The sequence below is a fragment of the Phaethon lepturus genome, unplaced genomic scaffold (genome assembly GCF_000687285.1).
Source record: "Phaethon lepturus isolate BGI_N335 unplaced genomic scaffold, ASM68728v1 scaffold11635, whole genome shotgun sequence".
Taxonomy (NCBI): Eukaryota; Metazoa; Chordata; class Aves; order Phaethontiformes; family Phaethontidae; genus Phaethon; species Phaethon lepturus.
The window spans coordinates 1-21,808 of NW_010539959.1; the positions used below are offsets into that span (position 1 = coordinate 1).

The following is a 21,808-nucleotide window of genomic DNA, read 5'->3' on the forward strand; positions in this document are numbered from 1 at the left end:
TGAGGGGAGACCTCATCACTCTCTACAACTTACCTGAAAGGGGGTTTTTGCGAGGTGGGTGTTGGTCTCTTCTCCCACGTAACTAGCGATAGGACGAGAGGAAATGGCCTCAAGTTGCGCCAGGGGAGGTTTAGATTGGATATTAGGAAAAATGTCTTTACTGAGAGAGTGGCCAAACATTGGAACAGGCTGCCCCGGGGGGGGGGGAAGTCACCATCACTGGAAGTGTTCAAAAAATGTGTAGACATGGCACTTCAGGACATGGTTTAGTGAGCATGGTGGTGTTGGGTTGATGGTTGGACTTGATGATCTTAAAGGTCTTTTCCAACCGTAATGATTCTGTGATTCTATATCCAATAGCGCAGTGAACTATTGTTAAAATAATAAATATCCTAATTGAGCAAACCATAGGCATAGGAAGTTGGTAATAATTTGGGTTACTTCTTGTCTGTAGATCCAGGGACCAGATATATGAGAGAGTGTTCCAGAATTAGGAGCTTACATTGGAAAAACACGATGTAAGTTGTCCCAGACTACCTTATGTAAATAGATGTCCTTTTCTTTAGATACCTGTTTCTGTCTGAGTTTTCTGGTGGGAATTCAGTAAGGGTGTAAGTGGGGCTGCAAACATCACTTTAAATTCACAGTAAAGTCTAATAGTTTCAAATGGTGATCTTTATCATAATTCGTAAGGAATCTAAACGTCAGTTACATGACACTGCTTTATTTGTGTCTTCCAGTTCTCTTTCTGCTCCCTCATCAGAACAAAAAACATCAGAAATGTGCCAAAAAATCTGAAACAAACAAAAAGAGTAATAAGTATGCTGAAGTTGCCTTTCACAGAGAAAAAAACAGTGGAAAATGGTCCGTAGGATCAGTAGCACCATGAAGATCTGATCCAAATTTTGAACATCCGTTCTTTCCCTTCCATATAAGTATAGCTTCTCCAATGTGGTAGCTTGGAAATAAGTAATTGTTTCTGCTCTTTATTTGAGACCTAAAACTTTTATTTGTATTACAAATATATACTAAAGTTTGATAGTGGTGAGCTGAAGAATGCGTTGAAGTAATTTCTAACAGAAACACAGGTGGTGATGCTTCAGTTTATGTTGTATATAGGCCTCAGCTATTCTGTTTGATGTAGTTCATAATACCTCTTTCCCACATTCTGCTGTTCACGTTTGCTTTCTTTTACTAATGTTTTCTCATGACCTTGAGTTTAAGGAATTTCATCATTACATCTCTCCGATTATCCAAAATGTTAGAGATACTGTCAGATGTCCTCTTGCTCACTTGGATCTTCAGTCTGTTAGAGTTTGTCATGTATTAAAGTCAGACTCACCAGGAAAGGTTGAAGGGTATTTACCCTTTTTGGTTTGTTTTACTAAATCTGTGTGAAAATAAGAAAAGCTGGCTTGATGCCCTCTATTTATACATAGAAATAACTCTTGTTCACTGAATGACCCTTACCCTATAGATCCAGTCATCCATGCCATGGGAAAAAAAAAAATGTTTTGTCTATTCATTTTCACTGGATGTCATCCAGAAAGCAGAAATATTACTGCTTATGTTCATCTGGTGTTGACGAACTGCAATAAAGGACTCTTCATATGCCAAAGTTAATCCGCTAATGTAAGATTTACTACTCTTTGCAGTGCCATGCCAAATGTACATCTTCAGCACTTTTTCCTGTTTTATAACCTAAACTCTTTACGCCTGGCAAATCATCCTGCCATTAAACTGTACCCAAGTAAAAAAGTTTTAAGTTACCTGAAACTCTCTCCCTTCTCTGAAATATAAAATCATTTGATATGTTGGCCTATGAGGACACACACACATTGACATACAAATGGAAATGCCAGCATTGTCATTTACAGAAGAATTCTTCAGGCAGCAGTGTCAGCTTCTAAGTCTATAAAATAGTCCTTTGCAGGGGAGTAAATTAAAATCAGAACTATATTACTTAAACAGTTAGGTTCAGGTCCTGCAAGTTGTACCCAAGGTGAGCAAGAATTCCACCTGAAAATAAGGAGTTGCAGACTCAGCCCCATTTTCAGAAAGCTGTTCCAGAAAACTTGTCAATCCATTTGTTAGCTGTGCTTGCTGGCAGTTATATGCAAATCCATTTCTATAGTGATTGCTTTTTCTACATTATGTTATTACACAGCATACATGGCATAAAAGATTCAAAATCTACCTAGTAGATCATGTGTGAATGCACATGGACAGCAGAGTTCTGTCCCATGCTCTTAATGCATGTGTGCCCCATGTTTCAGTTTTTTCGTAAGTGGATGAGCAGCTTATTCCACAACTGATGTAGAGGTCTATGCCAGTACAAAAGAAAAAAAAAAACAAACCCACAGTTACACTTTTTTTCTCTTATTTTGAAGCAGTGAAGTCCCTCCAAAGGGCCAGTCTAAGTTCACCTTGAGGACATTAGCAGAGGCTACTTTAAAATAAAAATCTTTTAGTACTAGTCAATAGAAAGATAAAGCCTTTTCTGTTCTGTGGAAATAATTTTTGATCAATGTACTGTTCTAAGGCAATTCCCGATTAGCATATCCTATAGCTTATTGTCAGACCCTGTCCACAGGGTACAATTGTGACATGGGGTTTGAATATTCAGCGATAGGAGTCTGTAAATCTGAGCAAGTAATGACAAAGCCTCTTTAGGGAAAGCCAGAATGAGGTGAACTGAGTAGAATAATGGCAGTCTTCGGGGGGGGTGGGTGGGGGGGGGGGGGGGGGGGGTGTTTTAATTTAATCAAAGCCAGAGCAACTGAAAAAGATACTATTAAAAGGACTTGCTCTCTGAAGTAAATACTTTTCAGACAAATGCACCGTTCAAACTGACGTGCTAAATTGTAACGTGCTTACATCCACTCTATTCTCTGGATCAAAGCAAAGTTAATCATTTCACTTGCCTTTTATCTATTTTACAGATGTGTGTCTGGGTATGTGTGAGTATGGATGCATAGGGTGTGCGCATGTGCACACATGAGTAACAGAAGATAATGGCAATGAGGGAGGGGTTTTTGCTTTTTCTGTAATGAAGTTGAAGATTTTTTTTAATGTAGTGGTACCTAATAGTCATTGCCCACGTTGTAAAAGCTCAGAAGTATTGCAGCTTTCTCTTGCCTGTGTTTGCCCAGCCACCCTTCTACATACTACAAGCACTGGGAAATTTCAATGACACAGCTTGGAATGGGTTCAGTGACCTCAATTATGCCCTCCCACCCACTCCAAACTCCTTTCAATTTGCAAAAAGCTTTAAGTGGACAAAACCCAGATGCCTTTTGCTTGTAGATCAGTAAGAACAGATTGGGCATGTAGGTTCTTGTCAAAGTGATATATGTAGTTCATTTTCCATTAACTCTTTCTTAACTAAGGGTTTTAAATTCTCAGTTCCAAGTCTAGCACTCTGCTTTGCTTTCTACTGCTTTTTAAAGTTCATTATGCCTACAACGGCATTTAAAAAAATGAACCTTAAAAAGCCTCAGCTAGACATTGACTGATACGAAACAGACTGAATGTTTGGTTCTGCTTTTAAAGGCAATCACTTTTTTTCTTTTTAAACTTGTTTCATATGTAATAACCCCATCCTATTGTCTAAGACAGTTCAAAAGCACTAACTAAATATAATAAATAAAAACACCCGTTTGGGGGGAGAAAGAAATCATGACTTGTGGAAATGATTTACAAGTCAAAACCAGTACATGGGCCCTGATGACCTTGAGAGCTTGCTTCAGTTGGCTTGCTTGAACTTAGTTTGCTTTCATAATGTTGTCATTTTGCCCCAAAGAGTCAGTGCCTCTCCCCTCCCCCAGAACATTTCATTACACTGCCTTTCTCCCTCTCTCTTTCTCTTTCATTCTGCAGAAACATGTGCTGTCAATAATGGAGGCTGTGATCGGACTTGCAAGGATACCGCAACAGGGGTACGATGCAGTTGCCCAGTTGGATTTACCCTGCAGCCTGATGGGAAAACGTGCAAAGGTCAGCTTCTGTTTGCTTTGCAATGCATCATTTGCCTTCAGCGGTTCCAGTACAAGATGTAAATATTCAGTTATTTAATCAATACTTTTAAGTTAAGGCAATACTGGCATAGTGATTGCAATTGAGTTCATTAGCTTTCTCCTTCCCTAATTTTTCTGTATTTACCTATTTCAATCATTTTTCTCTCAGTTTATTAGAGGGTTTTATTACTGCAAAGAAATGAGATACAGAGGTCAAACTGTTTCAAACTGACCAGAGATTTAGAGGAACAATTCTGGGCTGCAAAAAGCCTTCAGTTTCAAAAGGTAGTCTGATACCCTTGTAAAACTTCAGTCACTTAATGGTGTCTGAATTTGTCTATTCAAAAAGCAAGTTAAAATTCTCAACCAGTACTTTGTTACCTGCATATAATCAACTGGTTATTACTAAGTGAAGCCAAGCAAAAGATGCAGAGGAATTGCTCAAAAAAACCCAGACAATTGTCCATTTCTGCCCCTTCAAGATATAAGTAGCCAGCTACAAAGGAAAACCAAAACAACACTTACTAGTGCACAAGTCTAAACCATACAGCTGATGCTCAGATTTTACTGTTCCAAAGGCAGCACAAGAACTTTGGTGTTTTGTCCTTCATGAGTGTGTTAAAAATGAGGTCAGGGGAAGAGAGAACAGAAAAGAGCATCTGATATCACTGACAACATCTGTTCTCAGTTAAGGAGACAGGGACAGTTCTCACATATCCCTGCAGAATCACACAACAGCACTATGCACACAAGTAGATTTGGATCCATGTTAGTAGGATCAGGCTGGTTCGTAGGACCATCAACCGTTTTCCCATCTTCCTATGTATTTCTTTTGAGCTCCATTGCAAGAGACTTGGTGATGGACACCCAGGAGGACATTGCATATATTGTTATCACAGAGAATACTTTTTTATCACTCAGTGACTTAGCATAAGTTGACCTAACTTGCTAAGAAACTATTGGGACTTTTTTCCTTCAAAGTAACCAGAAATGTCAGAATATATTCAGTCTGGGGCTTGATGTTACTTAAAATAGTAAACCCCACAAAAATAAACAGAAAATGTGTGGTTTCCTCTTGCTCCAGGCTGAAAAATCCCAGTGCTTGGGCATGATCCTGTTAGTATTTATAGAAATAACAGTCCATTTGCCTGTTTATTTGAAAATAAAACATTTAAACTGCCATTGCACACAATGTTAATAGTTAAGGGTGAGCACACATCAAAAATAAGTCGTTTCAGTTCAAGCCACATAAAAATAAATCTTCACTTTTACAGGCAGACTAGCTAAGCCATAGCAGAGCAGTAACAGTGATTCCACCAAGTGCTTAAAAAGGAGGCATTTTAATACTGTAGCATACACCTAGACTTGATCATAATGTTTATTATTGAAACTGCATCATGAAAAAAAAGATTATTTCTAAATTTAGAACTTTGGCTGTAGAACTAATATGAAACAATATTTATGTAATAATTAAGTCTATAATTAGTGCTACAGACAAAATGAAATACTCAACTGATCCTCAAACCAAATACCCTAGCTCTAAGCTCTTTCATAGTTTTTTCTTTTCCCCTTTTTTATGAGAAGAAAATATAAGAAACAGAATCTGTATTTTTATGATGCTGCAAACTCTTTCTTACTTTCTTAAAATAAGCAGCAACTGGAAATTAACTCACATGGTTTAACAAACCAATCAGGCCATTTCTTTTTAACCCTTATTGACATTTTAGGAAATACTCTTCATCATAAAATGGTAAAATACATGTTTTGCATTTAATTTAACTGAAGTTAATAATATTTACCTAATGTATTGCACTGTGAGTTTTCTGGGCTAGATTCTGCTTCCCTGAAGCTAAAATAACTTCCCATTTAAATCTGTGCATAAGGGATCCTGCACTTAAACTGACCAGTGAAGTTTCTTCTGTAGCTTTTGCAGGCAGCCCTTTACATCTTCTGAGTGCAAAAGTGAGCATTTTGGTGGAGTGTCATTGATGCCTTCTCGGCTCCTCTTGCTTATAGGTGGGGAAATTCACCTGGAAAAGGCTGGGGTGGAGAACTTCAGTGTGCGCATGTTCCTTCCTCTGACTTCTCTAGGAAACAAAAGTGTGATCAACTCAAGTTTTCTTCTTTGATTCTTTTTCTCTTTGGCCTCCTTGATTTGACTGGCCCACAATTTCTCATATATACAGTTCAGTATATACCTGATATATATTCTAGCTGTAACATTACATCTGTGTGGTAAGAGCCATGGATTGTCTATGGGATGTCCTTTAAAGCATCTTCAGGGATCTGCTGTCGCATCCTGTCTTTCTTGGGCAGAGTTGTCAATTCCATCAAGTGCCACAGCATGTCCAAGTGAGGTTTTTCATGGAAGCATCATTTTAAGAGAGGTTATATTTCTAAATATGGAAGAAAGATATGCCATTATCTAATAAAGGAAAGTAGAGAGACAGGGCATGTAAGAAAGGCTGAGAGACATTGCAGGGTTAATTAATATATTAATAGAAAAATACAGTTGTGGGTTGAGCAAAATGATTCATATGTTTAGATTGAATTTAGCAAATAATGTTGACCAAAAATAATGTTTTTATTGGAAACTCTATGATTTTTCAGTCCATTTTGGCATCTTCCTCTCTAAGACATTTTACATAGTGTAGCTACTATTTGAAATTGTGTAGTTGCTTAGGTTCAAGAGGCTTAAATAAGACAAGACTCAAAGAAACATCTGAACTTTTGAGTACTCCGAGGTGGATGTTTTGTAGTTTATTAATCTGTAATTCTAGCTCACTTGTAGGTGATTGCCTCAATAGTGCACTTTTACCATACTGCTATTTTATGGAAATCTATTGCCACTTTTCTTCCTTATTTTTTACAAGGGAATCGGGTTATATTAAAGAACATTTAGTTTTAAATTAATGAAATAAATAAAAATATTATCTTTCTAAATAACAACAATTCCTAGATGGTTCTGTTAAAAAATCACGACTAGTCTGGTTTAGGCATTGTACAGACATATAATGGGAAAAAGAGTGTGCTGTCCAAAATGTTCACAGGTCTTTGTTTAGTAGTTTGGAATTTCATTAACTGTTTAGTATAGAAAAAAGGCAAGCATGCATACAAAAGGCAAGGCAATTTTTAAAAAATGTAAAATATGCAAACATGCTTTATTTGCCAAAAGATGGCAAACAAACCCTATTCAATGTAGCTAACTGTTCTACAATTTATTTGAACTGTCATATTTCGTATTCTCTGATTCTACCATAAAGGCTGGGATGGATTCAAATCACAGAGTACAGAACTGTCTGGACTGAAGCTCTGGTATACCTCCTGGCCCTTTCCCAATGTAGCAGAATATGGAGGGTGCAGGAAAGCAATTTCCAAGTAATGCAAGGGACCTGCCTTCAGCAGTTTTGCATGTCAACCTCTTTCACAGGCTCAGTGGGAAGTGAGAGTTCATTGTACCTCAAAGAATCAAGCTCCTTTTGTTAATGCAGAGTGCAGTCCAGTTTATATCAAATGTCAATAAAATAAGAAAAAAGAATTGTTGTGGAGAAAGTTTTGACATGGAACATGTACAGGTAGCTGCATAGCCCATAGGAAGACTACTTTAGCAGAAGATTGTTTTGGTTTCTGGAAGCTGAAAAAGTCTTTTTTATCTCTGATTCTTTCTCCCTTACATATATTACTTACCTGGTCTTTTAGTGAAATAAAAGCAAAAGTGCTGTCTGTGATCTAGTTAGAGGGACCTTCAGGTGTATCAATGGTGGCTGGGATAAAAATTCATTAACCTTTTGCTGTTCTTTAAAAGTCAGTCTCAAACTCAAGTCTTCCCTCAGCTGGGTTGGCACACAATGGAGAACACTCCTTTTTTCCCTTCAACTTTTCTATCAACTTGGCTCTTAATAAGCCAAACCATGGATGCTTTCATCAGCTAAGAGAAGAGTCACATCCCGGGCAGAAAGAGTTCCATATTCTCCCTCTAATTAATGCTGTCTAATTTCTTCTACCATTGTAACTGCCTGATCCCAGCTTGATGCTGAGTTCATTTGGTGCTGTTGATTATTGTGCTACATACAGCAAAACAGTGTAGTTCATTTCCTTCAATGCCTACTGAGTCATCCCACAGAAGTCAGCAAATACAGACAGAAAGGGAGCCAGAGGATGAAAAGACATAGTGGCCCAGGATGCTTATTGCTCATTGCCGCCTAGCCACTTTTTAATATCCCCTATATTGTGCATATCAGGGTTTCTGTGGTCCCTAGCTCCCTTGCTTGTTGGCTTCTGTGCATCCTTCCTGCTGAGTACCCTTTTCATGTATGCAGCTGTAATCTCCCTTAGTGAGAAGATTCATCAGTTTAGCATTTTAATGATATTAAATACAACTTATATAGCTGATAAAGGAAGAGACTCATTTGCAAAAAACTTGTGGGGTTCAAGAGAGGTCAAGTCAGACTAGATTAGACTTAGCACAGATTTCTGAAGGTTGTTTAAATCCAGCTGCCAAACTGGATCAAACAATAAAGAGCTTGTCTGCCCAAGGGCAGCCCAAAGGCAGAAGGATGGGAGACAAGCTGACCAAGGGAGCATTCTTCTTCCAGGACTTACAGTAGAGAAGGACTAGGAATGATTGCAAAAGACGTCTGAGAGAGATGGGGCTTTCTTAGTGGGTTCTCAAAGAAGTGAATTAAAGCAAGAGGAAGGGCCACAGGCTTCTGGCATGGTGTAAAATGTAGGACCATGTGTCTGATGTGTCCCATGTCTGCCTCAGGGATTTAACAGAGAAACTGTGCCCCCCAGGCCCTCTTGTGCCCCAGAATAATGCAGCTTCCCAGCAGTGTACACATAGACATAGAGGAGCTGTGCAGGGTGCAGCACTTGCTGAACTCCTAGAGACAAATGCCAGAGTGAATATAATTTTTAAGCAGGAGGAGAGAAGCATAACTGATTTTTAAGGGTTATGGAGCAAAAGCCACATCTCAAATATGGCTTTTCCATAAACATCTCTAAAGTACCACCTAACTTTGCAATGCCACAGAGATGTCTTGTGATAGCATGATGTATATTATTTTGTTTAGCTAACTTTCTATTTTGCATCATTTTCATCGGTAAGCTTGACAGTGGGATTTTGAGGAGGTAGATACTCAGCTGGGCTAGAACGTCAGTGGTTTTAGTTTCAGTATGATGTTACATTGGTAATCTGTCACCAGCTGTGGCTAAATACAGCAGCATTAATTCATGTGCACGAATGGATCTTTGCCAAGCCTAGGTGATCTCACGGGCATGTATTTAGGAGACAGAAAGGTCCCTGCACATCTCCACCTAGAGATGGGGCATTTTAGTTACAGTGCAACACTAAGTCAGTCCTTCTTAGTCCTCTGGGCATATTGTTTAACTAGAGCAGTGTTACGCTGGGGTTATGTGGCTGGATGCTGTTTAGGCAAACATTTCTTCTTCCTGCTGTCTCATTGTCATGGTTACCCAGCAATGTGGTGTGCTCTCTGCTTCCTCGAAACAGGCCCCCATCCTTTTGCATTCAGATGCAGGAAAGAAATGTGGCACTTACATGCTTAAATACTTAACTCTGCTGCAGTGGAAGCATCAGAAATGCCTTAGTGTTGAATGGTTTGTCCAGTAACTCAACCCTGTAATCTTCCTTATCATTAAGCAATCTAGAAAATAAGAGCAGGAGCACAGAGACTAATGAACAATTCGGTGAAAGAACAGAATCAAAGTTTATTGAAATAAAAGGGCATTTTTGCATTGGCTTTTTTAGGTTGGCATAGTAATTGCTCTTTTTTATCTTTCTTAATTGCAGCCTATTACAGCAGGAAAATGCATTTTAAATTGTTTCACAAAAAAGTGAAACCCTGAAAGTGAATTAAATTTTGAAAATGGAATTGTTTCTGTGAGGAAAGATTTTATGAGTTTCAATGAAGCAAAATATAACATGTTTTGTTAAATATGAACTGAAAGGTTTCATTAAATTAAATGTTTAAAATTAATGCTTGACATCAGTTTGGTACAGGAATCTGTCTCATATGTTGAAGGCTTTCCTCTCTTTTCATTCAGAACACACTAACACTAAGTGAAGAGCTCACAATGAACAGATTAGCTGGCCAATTTGGCTTCATTTCCTGGCTACAGAATATCTGTGAACAGTTATGATTTCCTCCATCATTCCATTAGTCGAAATTACTTAAAATTTGTTTTAGTTTTTTTCTCTTAATTGGATTAAATTGACTAAAGCTTTCAGAATTGCATCTTGTCACTCCTGATCAATTCATATGAGACTGAAAATGTTTCCTCTTTTTTTAGAAAGGAACACCCGAAGGAGTTGCCGGTTATTTTTATTATTTATTAGTAGTAAGACGCAATTGTTAATCTGGTACATCAACTATTAGCTTGCTTGAGTTATGGTACTAACTTTGTTTGACTGTGATTGATTGGATACGTTTCAGAGTGGCATTTTTTTTCACTGATTGCCTAAATGGGGAAGTTTTTGCAGTAGGAGTAATTACCTATGATGAACTCAGGTTTTGTTTTCTTAGTATCCCCGATCAACTTGACATATTTTTAAATGCCAGTAAAAGTTTGACAGTAAAATATATCACTGTGCAAGATAACGTCTGTAAAATGTATGCATCAGTCAAGTTTATACCAAGGCAGATAGAACTTCAGCGGCACATACAAGCACATTTTTCACATCATCTAAGTGTCTCAATGCCTTTAGAGTCAAGTCTATAGGTTTGGATCAGGTCTTCTGAACTATGATTTGTCTCACCTAAGAGCCAAATGCAAGACAGACACAAATGAATTCATGTGAATTAACTTCTTTTATTTTTTGGTTTGGGCACTGTTCTAGTATTCTTCCTTAGCTATAAAGAGACCTCCTTGAAAGTAGTCACCCAAATACAAAGTTTTCCTCAGTTAGATTGCCATAGAAAATCCTTAGGTTTCTCTTTAAGTGATACCATCATTTTACCAAAGTTATACATGACTTTTTCATAAATGCATAAGAAGCATTAGAGAAGATATCAATCAGTAGCATAGCATGCTGAAAGGTAACCTAAGTTCCCCACTGAAGTGTGTAACTTCAATTTGAAGGTGCATAGCCGCAGAATTCTGATATTTAGCTTCTGCAAAACTTCGAGGAATGTATTGCATTAGAATCACTAAGATATTATGCTATAAATGTGGAATTATGTTCCCTGTTGAATTCATTCACATACACCAGCATTATAAATTAAAAGGAATTTAAATTATCTCCTCAAGAGTTTAAACTTCTAGAGGTTGCTTATAGAAGCAAATCTGTTCATAGCTGCCTGACTACTACTTGACATCCACAGTCTACTTTCTGTGCATCTCCCATTAGCAGCATCCTTTAGTGTGGTATCTGTGATACTCCACACAGTGAAAGGAATATTGGTGCCTGTTCTATGTTACATAGCATTAGTGTCAATAATTATTGTATAGGCACCCAGAACAGGTCCTGGGACATACAAAAAGAGCTTTTTCCAGATCATCTTTCTCTAGCAACATGAAGATTTTTTTGAACATGTGTGGAGAGGTCAGTTTAGCTTCCTCCACTTTAGACACATGTCATTTTTGAGGAACATAATCATTATGAGCCATTAGACATAATAAGCCATTAGCATTTTCCAGTGTTCTCTCAAAAAAAAGGGAAAAAACATACATGCAAATGGTGTCAAAGAATAAACTGGAATGAAGTAAGTTGCTGGCAGTCATCACCTCCACTGCAGTCAGAGTGCTGTGGCACCAGTAAATGTCAGCATAAATGTCAGTCACAAGATTACAAGCAGCAGTGGGTTATTTGAAGAGGACGTCTGACAAAGCCAGAAAGAGCAGAGACCTGCTTGTCTTATTCTTTTCTTCTGATTACACTTCCCTTGACAATTGCAGCACCTGAAATGGCCATTTTACTTCTGTGTCATAGCTTTAAGATAACTTATGTAGTTAGTAGAGTGGTTGTACCCTTAATACTGGTTCATACCATTGCTGCTTGATGTCAGAGTGATTTGGTCTACGGCACATTAAATTTTGTTAACATTCTGCTGATACAGCGCCTTATATTCATAATTTGGTTTGGAAAGTAGCATATGGAAAATGGTCCCTTAGCCTTACTCTCAGTCAAAGGACCAGTGATGACTAGTGAGAGCAACTTTTCATTTATGCTAATAAGTAACTTCTCTTTGCTTGCTGCACATAAATAAAGCTATCTGGGTTGGATTGCTCTGGGATATCCCAGAACAATAGTATGGATGTTGCTTAAAGTCTGTCAAAAGTAATGAAGGGAAAGACAGTAGGCTTTAATTTACAATTTTGGTATCTCCACTGGAAAAAAATGCAAAACTTTGCAAATGAAAACAGATTGAGATACACTAAGTGCTTAGACCCTCTATGAAGAAGCTGACCCAAGCAGATAGATAGAATATTTTAACCATGATTCCTGGGAGTGGCAAGTGATACAAGGTTTTTAGGTGATTGGCGAGATACACTTCAGGCCTTTTAGGGGAAACTTTCTCAGACATTTCAGAAAATTGAATCCTTGTGGGATTTCAAGTCAGGAACCTCAGAAAAAAGACATTGAAAATTACTGTTTCATTTTTAAAATAGAGGTTGTCATCCTCAGGCCTTTGTATAGACTGCACCTTCTGTGACTCCTCCTTTGATCCCCAAGGCCCATATTGCTCCTGCCTTGGATAGCAAACTAGAATGTCTGTCCTCTCTTCTATGCATCAGCTCTCAGAGTACATCAACTTTGATTTTGAGCCTTGTGCCCTTTACCTCTCTCAGGAATCCCACAGTGTCCCATTTTTTAGAATATGGTCAGAAGAATAGGTGACCCCAAGGAAAAATAAGCACATCAGCCTTGGTAATTCCTGATGGGATTAGAGGTCTTACATCATATGGCTAAGCTACCTCCTGTTTGCACAAGCTTAGAGATATGTGCATTGGGAAATAACATGGAACAGCTGGCACCCTCTGAACTCATATCCTACGGCAATAACATGCTTATGAGCACATGCAAATAGTCTAATCCCAGCCTATAGGGTACCCACTTTACTTGCCTTGAAAATATCTCTGAACGGGGTTACCCATTCCACTTCCCTTCAGAGTCTGACCAGTGAGGACTGCAGTGACTCTTCTTGATCTCAACAATAGAAACATAAGAAAAAATGAGTGTTAATACAGTGGTGCAAAGAGGCCTGTGTTCTCCACTCGCATGTGAAAGTCGATGCAGCACAAAATTCCAGTCCCTCTCTGGTTTCCTTCTACCTTATGTGTCACTCTTTCAGAAAAAAGTCCTACTGCAGAGGAATTGGACTTCCTTGATTTTTATCAACAGCAGGCAGTAGCCTGCTTGTCAAAGCCAGCTCGCAAGCTGTCTGGAGTCAAGGGGTAGAATTTTAGATGTTAGTTATTAAAGTATATGTTGTCTTTTAACAACCCTTAAGTGTTTACTGAAGTGGTTTGTTTTGAGCCATACTTTCTCCCTGATGGCTTTCTCCCTGCTTCTTATCAACATAAACCAAGACTAAACTTCCCAATAGTCAAATCGAGATCTAGTTTTCATAATTCATTATACAGCAACTCTACTTCCATTGGACCCCTTATATGACTCTGCTTTCAAGCTACAACAACTTACCAGTGTTTGTAGTTAGAAATAAGTGCAAGTTCAAATATAAACACCATTTGAGTTTGCTTCTCCGTACATTTAAGCAAAGAGCTATCAGAAAATAGAAGAGACTCAGATATGATCACAAGCCACTACAGCGATGAATCAAAACGAAAAATACCTTTGCCCTCTCCATTCTGAACACAAGGCAAATATAAATCTTGTGGCTGACATCAATCTTTTATCCTAAAAATAAGAAAAAAAATGAATACAAAAACCTCTTATATGTTTGCATGCATAAATTCTATGACACAAGAATGGAGAATTGACAGAGGAATGTCGTAGTCTTGCACGAGAAGTCAGCACCTAAATTAATTCATGAACATGAGACTGATGTGATGGTAATGAAAATGTGGGTCCTCCTGTAACTACACTAGTCCTTTTAGGACTATATTCATTTTCTATGTACTTGTGATGCACAGATTAAATGTACAATTAAATTTTCAATTAAAATAGCTGAATTTTCTTTAAAACGCCTTCTGACAAACAAGTTTTGACCATTTTCCAGTGCTTCTGCATACTTAAAGCATCATGAGATCACATGCCATTTTTAGGAAGCAAGCAGGTATCTTCTTGGTAAATGCAGATCTGTGTGAAACTCAAACAGCTCAAGTGATTTATGGAAACCAACAGCTTTCCTGGGTAAATGTTGCATCACCAGCAAATGATCTCCCTGTCTCTTCCCCTTCCTAACACTCTTCTTCTGTCAAAACCCACATGATTAAGAAATTAGAAGCATTTGTGCCAAAGAGGTGACCAAAGGCAGCCAGTGGGTGATTTAGGACAATGAAACAATAGATGCAGCTGCCTAACCAAAGAAAAAAGGAATGAAAACAACATTAAGTGAGAGGAAAATGAGGACTTTTGTCATGAAAACAGTGGTTGCGTTCAGTGTTTGAGTACTGGCAAGAGTTTCTGAGAACACACATTTTGTAACCTCTTCGGGAAAGCACCAAGAAGATTGTATAGTTCAACACAGTAGACGCTTCTATAGGGAATTCCTTGGCATATGCATCAAGCATATGCATGGACTATACTGCAGAGATAACAGGTAGACTTATAGTTGGTGAAAGAAGAAGATGCAATGGAATTTTTCTAAATTTGATTGATAAGAGTGACAAATGGAAGACTAAAGCCAAAAGGGAATATTAAAAAATAGAAGCAGTTCTGAGGTGATTTTTGATTTGGTAGGACTTAAGCAAGATGCAAGATCATCTGTGTCCAAAAAAACCAAACTCATGAAGATCAGGATTGAGAGAGGGAAAACAGAGTAGCTAATGGAAGAGCAATGGTCAAGTTCAGTTTATCAAAAGAGCTGCATGTTTTTAGAAGAGATGCATAAGACTGGGAAGCTAGACCAGAGCACAAGCTCTCAGGTAGCTACAAAAACATTTTCAAAATAGCTACCTAAATGTGGATTAAAGAAGCAAACATTAAGGCCTGTTGGCAATAGCCTTATTGCTGAGGCCACAGTCATTTTAAGTGATTACATCAATGTTAGCCAGTCTCAAGACAAAGAATAAATAAGATCAACCCAATGTGAGGAAAAGGGTAACAGCATCTGGCAGGCAGCTGCAGCTGCTTAGTAGAAAACTGTGTCATGTCCAGTGAGGGGGCCATAGTCATCTGGCCCAGTGCTGCTGCCCTGGAAACAACTGTTTCAAGGCTTGATAAAACTGGGAGGTGACTCAGAATTAGGATTCTAATTTTTTCCCCGCTTTTTTAAAGAGGAAATTAACTGTTTGCAGTGGCAAATCTGACATGTCATAAGATGACAGAGCATCTGACTGAGGAGCAGAGGGAGGCACAGAGAGAGGAGAAGGGTCAGCAGAGTTGGTGGTAAAATCATACGTGATGGAGATCTGTTGGAGAGACAGAAAGATGCTGGTCACCAGCAGAAAATGTGTGGCATTCGGGGGAGGAAAAGATAGAGAGCTCTTGGTGGTAGGTGACTGCAAGTGGTCAGAAGCCTAGCAAGGCAGTCAGAAAAATGCGCAATTAGACACTGATTGATGGGTATGTATGTCGACAGGGCATCAGAGCAGTGAATTTAGATATAGAGACATAATTTGATCCAGACTTTCTAGGAGAGAAGTGAAGTTCCAGGCCACAGTGAGGAAAAATGAAATTAAATGCAAATTTTAGATACCAACACAGGTGAAATTTGTCAGAAAGAAGAAAATGGAATGGCAGACAAAAAAAAAAGAGAAGAGAGGGTGGAGAGTAGAATCCAAGAAACAAAACTGTGGATAACATCTGCCTTCTAGTTGCTGCTGCAAATTTATCTAATCCAGAATGGGTGTGAAACTTTCACTGTTCCTTCCCTCTTTTGGGGGCGATTGCCTTTTTTTTTTAGCTTAAAGACATACAATTCATTTGTCTGCTGTAGACTTTTTAATGACAGGCAAATATAATATATCAGATTATCTTCCATTAAAAAATTGCAGACTTGGGTCAGCTGCCATGTAACTCATTCAGTTTCATTCCCTCCCAAGGGTTTCATCTATCCCCACAAAATAAATTCATGTGTACTAAGTTAGGGTTTTTTCATGACTAGGCAATATCCCGGTTCCCTGGAAACTTGCAGTTGTTATTTGTCTTTGTGAACCTCCCCTTTGAAAATGCCAAATCCTTTAAATTAATGCTTGGGAGGGTCATATTTTGCATTTCAGTTGTTGAAAAGACCTTGCATTTATTCAACAATATAAAGCTCCCTGAGGATCAGCAACCACAGTTTATTATGTAAAAGTGTGCTGTGCTTTCTGTAATTTAGGGGTTGACTACTCACATAATCATAGCTACCAACATTCAAAACTTACTGTATTTTTTTCATTCTTTTATTATTGCTTTTTTCATCCTAAAATACAGCTTGTTTTTCATATGGCTAGATCCTGCTCTCAGTGAAGTATTTGTCTTCCCTGGTACAGAACTGATCCCTGGTTGGTTGAAGTAATGTCTTCAAAATGTCTCCAAAAGTTTTGGAGGGTTAATTTTTGGTCACCAGCCAATTTTCTTGGATTCATTATCAGCTACACGGCATTTGAATTATCATGGGCTAATTGCATTCATCTGTCCTTTTCAGCAGGGGTGGCTTTATCCTAGGAAAGCTAGCATAGTTTCAATGGGATTTTAGACAGAGCATTAGTATCTTCAACTGTCCTTAATAGCAAGTTTATTTTTAAATTATATTTAATTAAATCAAACACAATTTTTAGAAGCAAACTGAGATTCTTGGAAACAAGCACACTTTCCTGAGCAGATAGCAATTCCAAGGGGGAAAATGAAGACGACTATGAGTAAAGGTAAATTGAGTTAATATGCTAAGTCTAGGGTTTCTTGTTTCTTGGTCCAATAGTGCACAGCTTGCTTATTTGCCCCTGTGCTCTTCATTGGGATTACATGGGAAAAATCGAATACTGTAAGAGCAAGGCCTTGTTTTTTAGTGAGACCTACTACAGAGAAGATGCCCAGGGATGTCAGCTCCCCAGTTTTGCCTGATTTATACCTTAAGAGACAGTGAACTAACTCCTTTACTGTTGTCATTGTGTGTAACCTTCAGCAACTTCTGTCTCAGCTCCTCCTGCATAAAATGCAGAAATACTAATATTAAAATATTAAATATAGTGGCTGTGTGAATAATTAAGGTAGATAAGTAGTCAGACCAATGTATTTGCACAATTATCTACCACCATTCTAACCACAGCCTCCAGGTCTGCATATACTTAACACGATCGTTGTTACCATCTGAGTTTCCCAGAGTCTGAGTAATGTACTTTCCACATGCTTTGTAAAACAGAGAGATGTTATTTGTTGTCCTCAAATACAGACGAGAGTCTCAACTGCACACTTATTTCTCCTCTCCAGTGTTTTATAAAAAGCATTTTGATGGATAAAATATTACAGTAAGACAAAGCTAACTTTATTTTCTGCATTTCCTATGGCTTTTTTGGGGCCGGGGGCTGGTAGTTTTTACATTTAGCTCAGCCTAGACAGTAAAAGACTCTATCAGTCTATTTCTTTATGTCTCCAATCCACCTCCCTTTCTGGTGTCACAGCCTAAGACAGCTTGCACTGTTCGGGTTTGTAGCATTGCACTGACATGTTTCTAAGTTTAAAAAAGAACTCAGTGATCAGCAAAAAATTTAAATGAAAATCCTTTCTTTTCACATTAGATTTAGTAAATCCCTTCCCTTTCACAAATGAGAAATCAGGACCTAAACTATTCTGACAGCATTTCTACATTTTTCGCTTTCGAAGCTTTTTGTGTTTTATAAATCTAATTAACTGTAATAAGAAAATAATAGGACATAATGTTTGTTTTACAAGGTGATTGATCTCTTGGCAGCCTGGCAGACTCTTTTATTGATTGGTTGGTGGATAATGTCAGAGTGGATATGTCCTGGAGGAGAATAGCTGACACCTAAATCCATATGTGACAGATTACCATCTGTGTTGGAAGACAGGTTTCGTCGTGAAATTGCAAAGATAACAGGTGAAAATGGAGAAAGTGACATGAGGGAAATGTGTTGAAACCTGCCTCAACCTTTCCATGCTCCAAGAGCATTTACACAAAGCTCTCTATTTTGTGGGCAGCCTGTTTTCAGGATAAGGGAGATTAAATTTTAATTACACTCATTCCTGTCTGCCCAGTCTAGTTTTAATTCTGTTAATTAGGAAAATGCCTTGCCCCACAACCTAGCCATAAACCTAATTAAACAGAGAAACTTCATTTGCTACTTAGTGGAACTTCAGTTCAGTAATTATTATCATACATTACAGTTAATTAGCACTGTGGGAGGGAAAATGAGGATGTCGCTGAAGTGCAAAACTCAAATTAGAGGTGCTGTAATATATGCCTTATTTCATTTTGTAGCTATCTGATGCAGGGAAGTCACACACTACCCTACCTGCCTCAGTTTCATATTTGTTAAAGGAGAATTAATTAAGCTTATCTCTCCTGCAGAAGTGTCTTGTAGGTTTAATGTAATGAAGCTGATAAGCTGCTGGCCTTTGAAATCATCAAGTAGAAGACACTGCATAAATAGAATTATTCCTCCCTGAAATACGCAAAGCATGTTAGAGGCAACGAACTATGCAGTCACGGGTAGAGTGGTGGAACAGCAGCTGTACTTCCTAAAGATGGCCATACAGGTCTGGCACATATTCACAAAATCTTCCAGGGCAAAACATTACCAGCATGGAACATGCTGCTGTATCAAACTATTCAGAAGCCCAGACCACAAATTAAAAACAACTGCAATTTGACTAAAAAATTTGACAGTAAATCATTTTGATTCATAATGTTTTGTTCAATTATAATAATCCATTTTAAAGCATTGTTCCTGAAAATATCAAGTGATGATTCCCAATACCCCATTATAAAGATGAAGTAAAGCAGAGAAGTGTTACAACTTGCCCAAACTGCTAGATAAAACCATTGTAAAACTGGAACTAGGACTTAAAACTCCCTGTAAACTACCAGATAACAGCTGCTTAGTGTTTTCTGGAGGGAGCAGCAGAACCTAAGTTCTACTTTGATTTAGTTTTTCTCACAGTGGCATTGAATCCAATGAGTCTGAGGATATGAAATTATCTTTTTACCTTAATATTATATCCCTGGCATGCATTATTTAAGATGCTATGGAAAATGCTACTTAGAGCATTGCAAGTGTAGCCTGATAGGTTATACTTATGTTAATCCTGAGTTACTCAATATATTTCAAGTTTTATTGCAAAGTGACAGGCAAATATTAAAATAACTGCAATCTGAGCATTGATGTCTCTGGTAATATTTGTAATGTAGAGCAACACGTAGAACAACATGTGTTTTGTGCAAGCCTGTGCTGATTGACACACTGTCTAAGCAAAGTAGCCTGTTGGGTTGTGCACTGGGCTTGGATTCAAGTGTGGATGAGTTAGTTTGTTTTTCTGTGCGTCTATTTTGCCACCTCTGACATGGGGTTAAAAAGTTTTGTGGCTGCTTTATAAAGTACTTTGTGGTCTGCATGCGTCAGGGAACTAATACATGTGTCAACAAGGCAACACAGGTTACAAGGTTTAGGGGACGGTGGTGATTTGTAGAAGCATGAGAAAAGAGAAGGAAAGAAAAGCAAAGGAAAATTATGAAAGCAGGGAATAAGAAGAACCAGCAGACTAGCCCACTTTGCAGAAAATACATCTATATTGATGTCCACTGTATGCTGGTAATAGCATTATTAATCCTAACACGCCATCATTAATACAAGCAAGAAGGATATGAAGTTTCCATAATTGTTTTCGGTTGATCTGGGAGTATGTTATTTTCCTGGAGCTAGGTAGCATTTTGAAACTGCAAAGGATTAGACAGACACAATCAGTTCAAATATTTGTCCAGCCATTGAAAGGAGAAGCCTCACTTCCGCCTGTGCTGGGGATTTGGAAATCTCCATATCCATCATTGTTCAACAGCTAAGTGAAGATTGCACATTGATTACCCTTTCAGTTGCCTTTAAGCAGCTTATGTGAAATGCTAAGTTCTAAGTGGCCTAAAATCCCTGCTTTTTAATTTGTTCTCTGACTTGTATGCAGCAAGCCAAATCTTTGTGAGTTTATATGCATATATGCACACATGCATGCACACGCACACCCTGATCAAAACCAGGTCCTTCCAAATATGAATTATACAGAGCAGAGCTTAAAAAGGTACAAGTGGAACAGGAACAGTCATTCTTATTAATCTTCACAAGGACATGAAAAGAAAAATAACGGACTGCCTGTTTCCTCTAGTCAAATTGTGGCTATGCAGCTTACCACAAAGCATCTGAGTTTCTGTTCCTTTATTTAAAGCTGAGAAGTTTTAGCTAAAGCTGATTCCACTTCCTCCCTCGTATTTTGAGATCCTCAGAAAACTTAGGATAGTCACTTCTTTCAGAAGTACTTTATTTATCCCTCCTTCATTCTTCTAAAATCATAGCGTCTTCCATTCTTCTGAAATTAGCTTTTGAGTATCAAAAAAAAAAAAAATGGAGAGCTTTGCAAAATAACTACCAAGAAAAGGCATTTTAAAAGAGGACTTGGATCTGTGTGCCAAAACTGTGACTTATTAGCAAATGCCACAAAGGCTCTAGGGTCACATAAGCAGATCCAGAGAATAGTTGTGCTTAACTTCACCACAGTGTCTGCCTTGATGCCAGGCCTTTGCTTATGGGATTTGCTGCAAGCCTGGACTTACATTTAACAATGCACATAGAGATGACAGTGAGTCACAGAAGCTGGAGTGGAACTTCTCCACTATTTATGAATAGCATGATGACCTGGGGTTTCTTTCTGGGTTCAGACAGGCCCACAGATTTTGTGATGGTGTTTCCAAGAGCCATCTCCAGACTAGTATTTACAATTTGCATTTTTTCCCCAAGTATTACAACTTTAAAGAAGGTTTTAGCTACCTTTGTGCAAATCATATGTTTCCTTTTGTTTGTTTTTAATTGCCTGGGGAGAGGGGAGCAAACCATTTTCAGGGCAAATGGGAGGCTTGAGTGCTTTGTTGCCCATTATGCCATACCTTCACCTGACATTTTTTACTAGTAAATTTTAATGCTTTTGTGGTTTTTCATTGGTCTGTATTTTCCATTTCTGCATGTGTACCATTTGTGCTGGGCACATCAGTTGGTATTTGTAGCAGATCAGCAACTTGTATGAGCAAGGTATCATTTAACAATATTGACTTACTGCATTAAGAGAAATCCTTTGGGAATTCATTGCTAATGCACTGAAAGCCCATCAGACCTCCTAGTCTGAAATGACCAGCACGTTGTCTGGACACTGATCATCAGGGCATTTTACATACAACCCCCCATGGAGAAATACAGTTCTTTATATACTTTTGCATTCCTGAGGATACAGGGGAGCAGAACACTATGGAAAGTTTGAGCTATTCTTCTGCAACCTGAGTCATCAGTCGAAAAGGAGCCACTTGAGAACTATGTTTGAAGACACCACATTTATGACTCCTCTACAGAGAGTCCAAATAATAGTATGGGGAGATTCGACTAAGTAATTTCAAAGCTGGTAGAGATACCATGGTGGGTATCCACTGTGTTTTCTTTTCCTACATGGCAGG

The 21,808-nt window shown here is 38.3% G+C and overlaps 1 protein-coding gene across 1 annotated transcript in view; it reads left to right on the top strand.

Annotated features, from left to right (window-relative positions):
- Positions 1-3,879: 3,879 nt before the first annotated feature.
- SCUBE1 (signal peptide, CUB domain, EGF-like 1) overlaps positions 3,880-21,808 on the top strand; it is a gene marked incomplete at its 5' end in the record, with an annotated part of 73,202 nt that continues 55,273 nt past the window's right edge. Inside the window, one exon of the mRNA XM_010287310.1 lies at positions 3,880-3,996. Coding sequence (XP_010285612.1) covers positions 3,880-3,996 — 117 coding nt within the window. The remainder of the gene's footprint in view (positions 3,997-21,808) is intronic.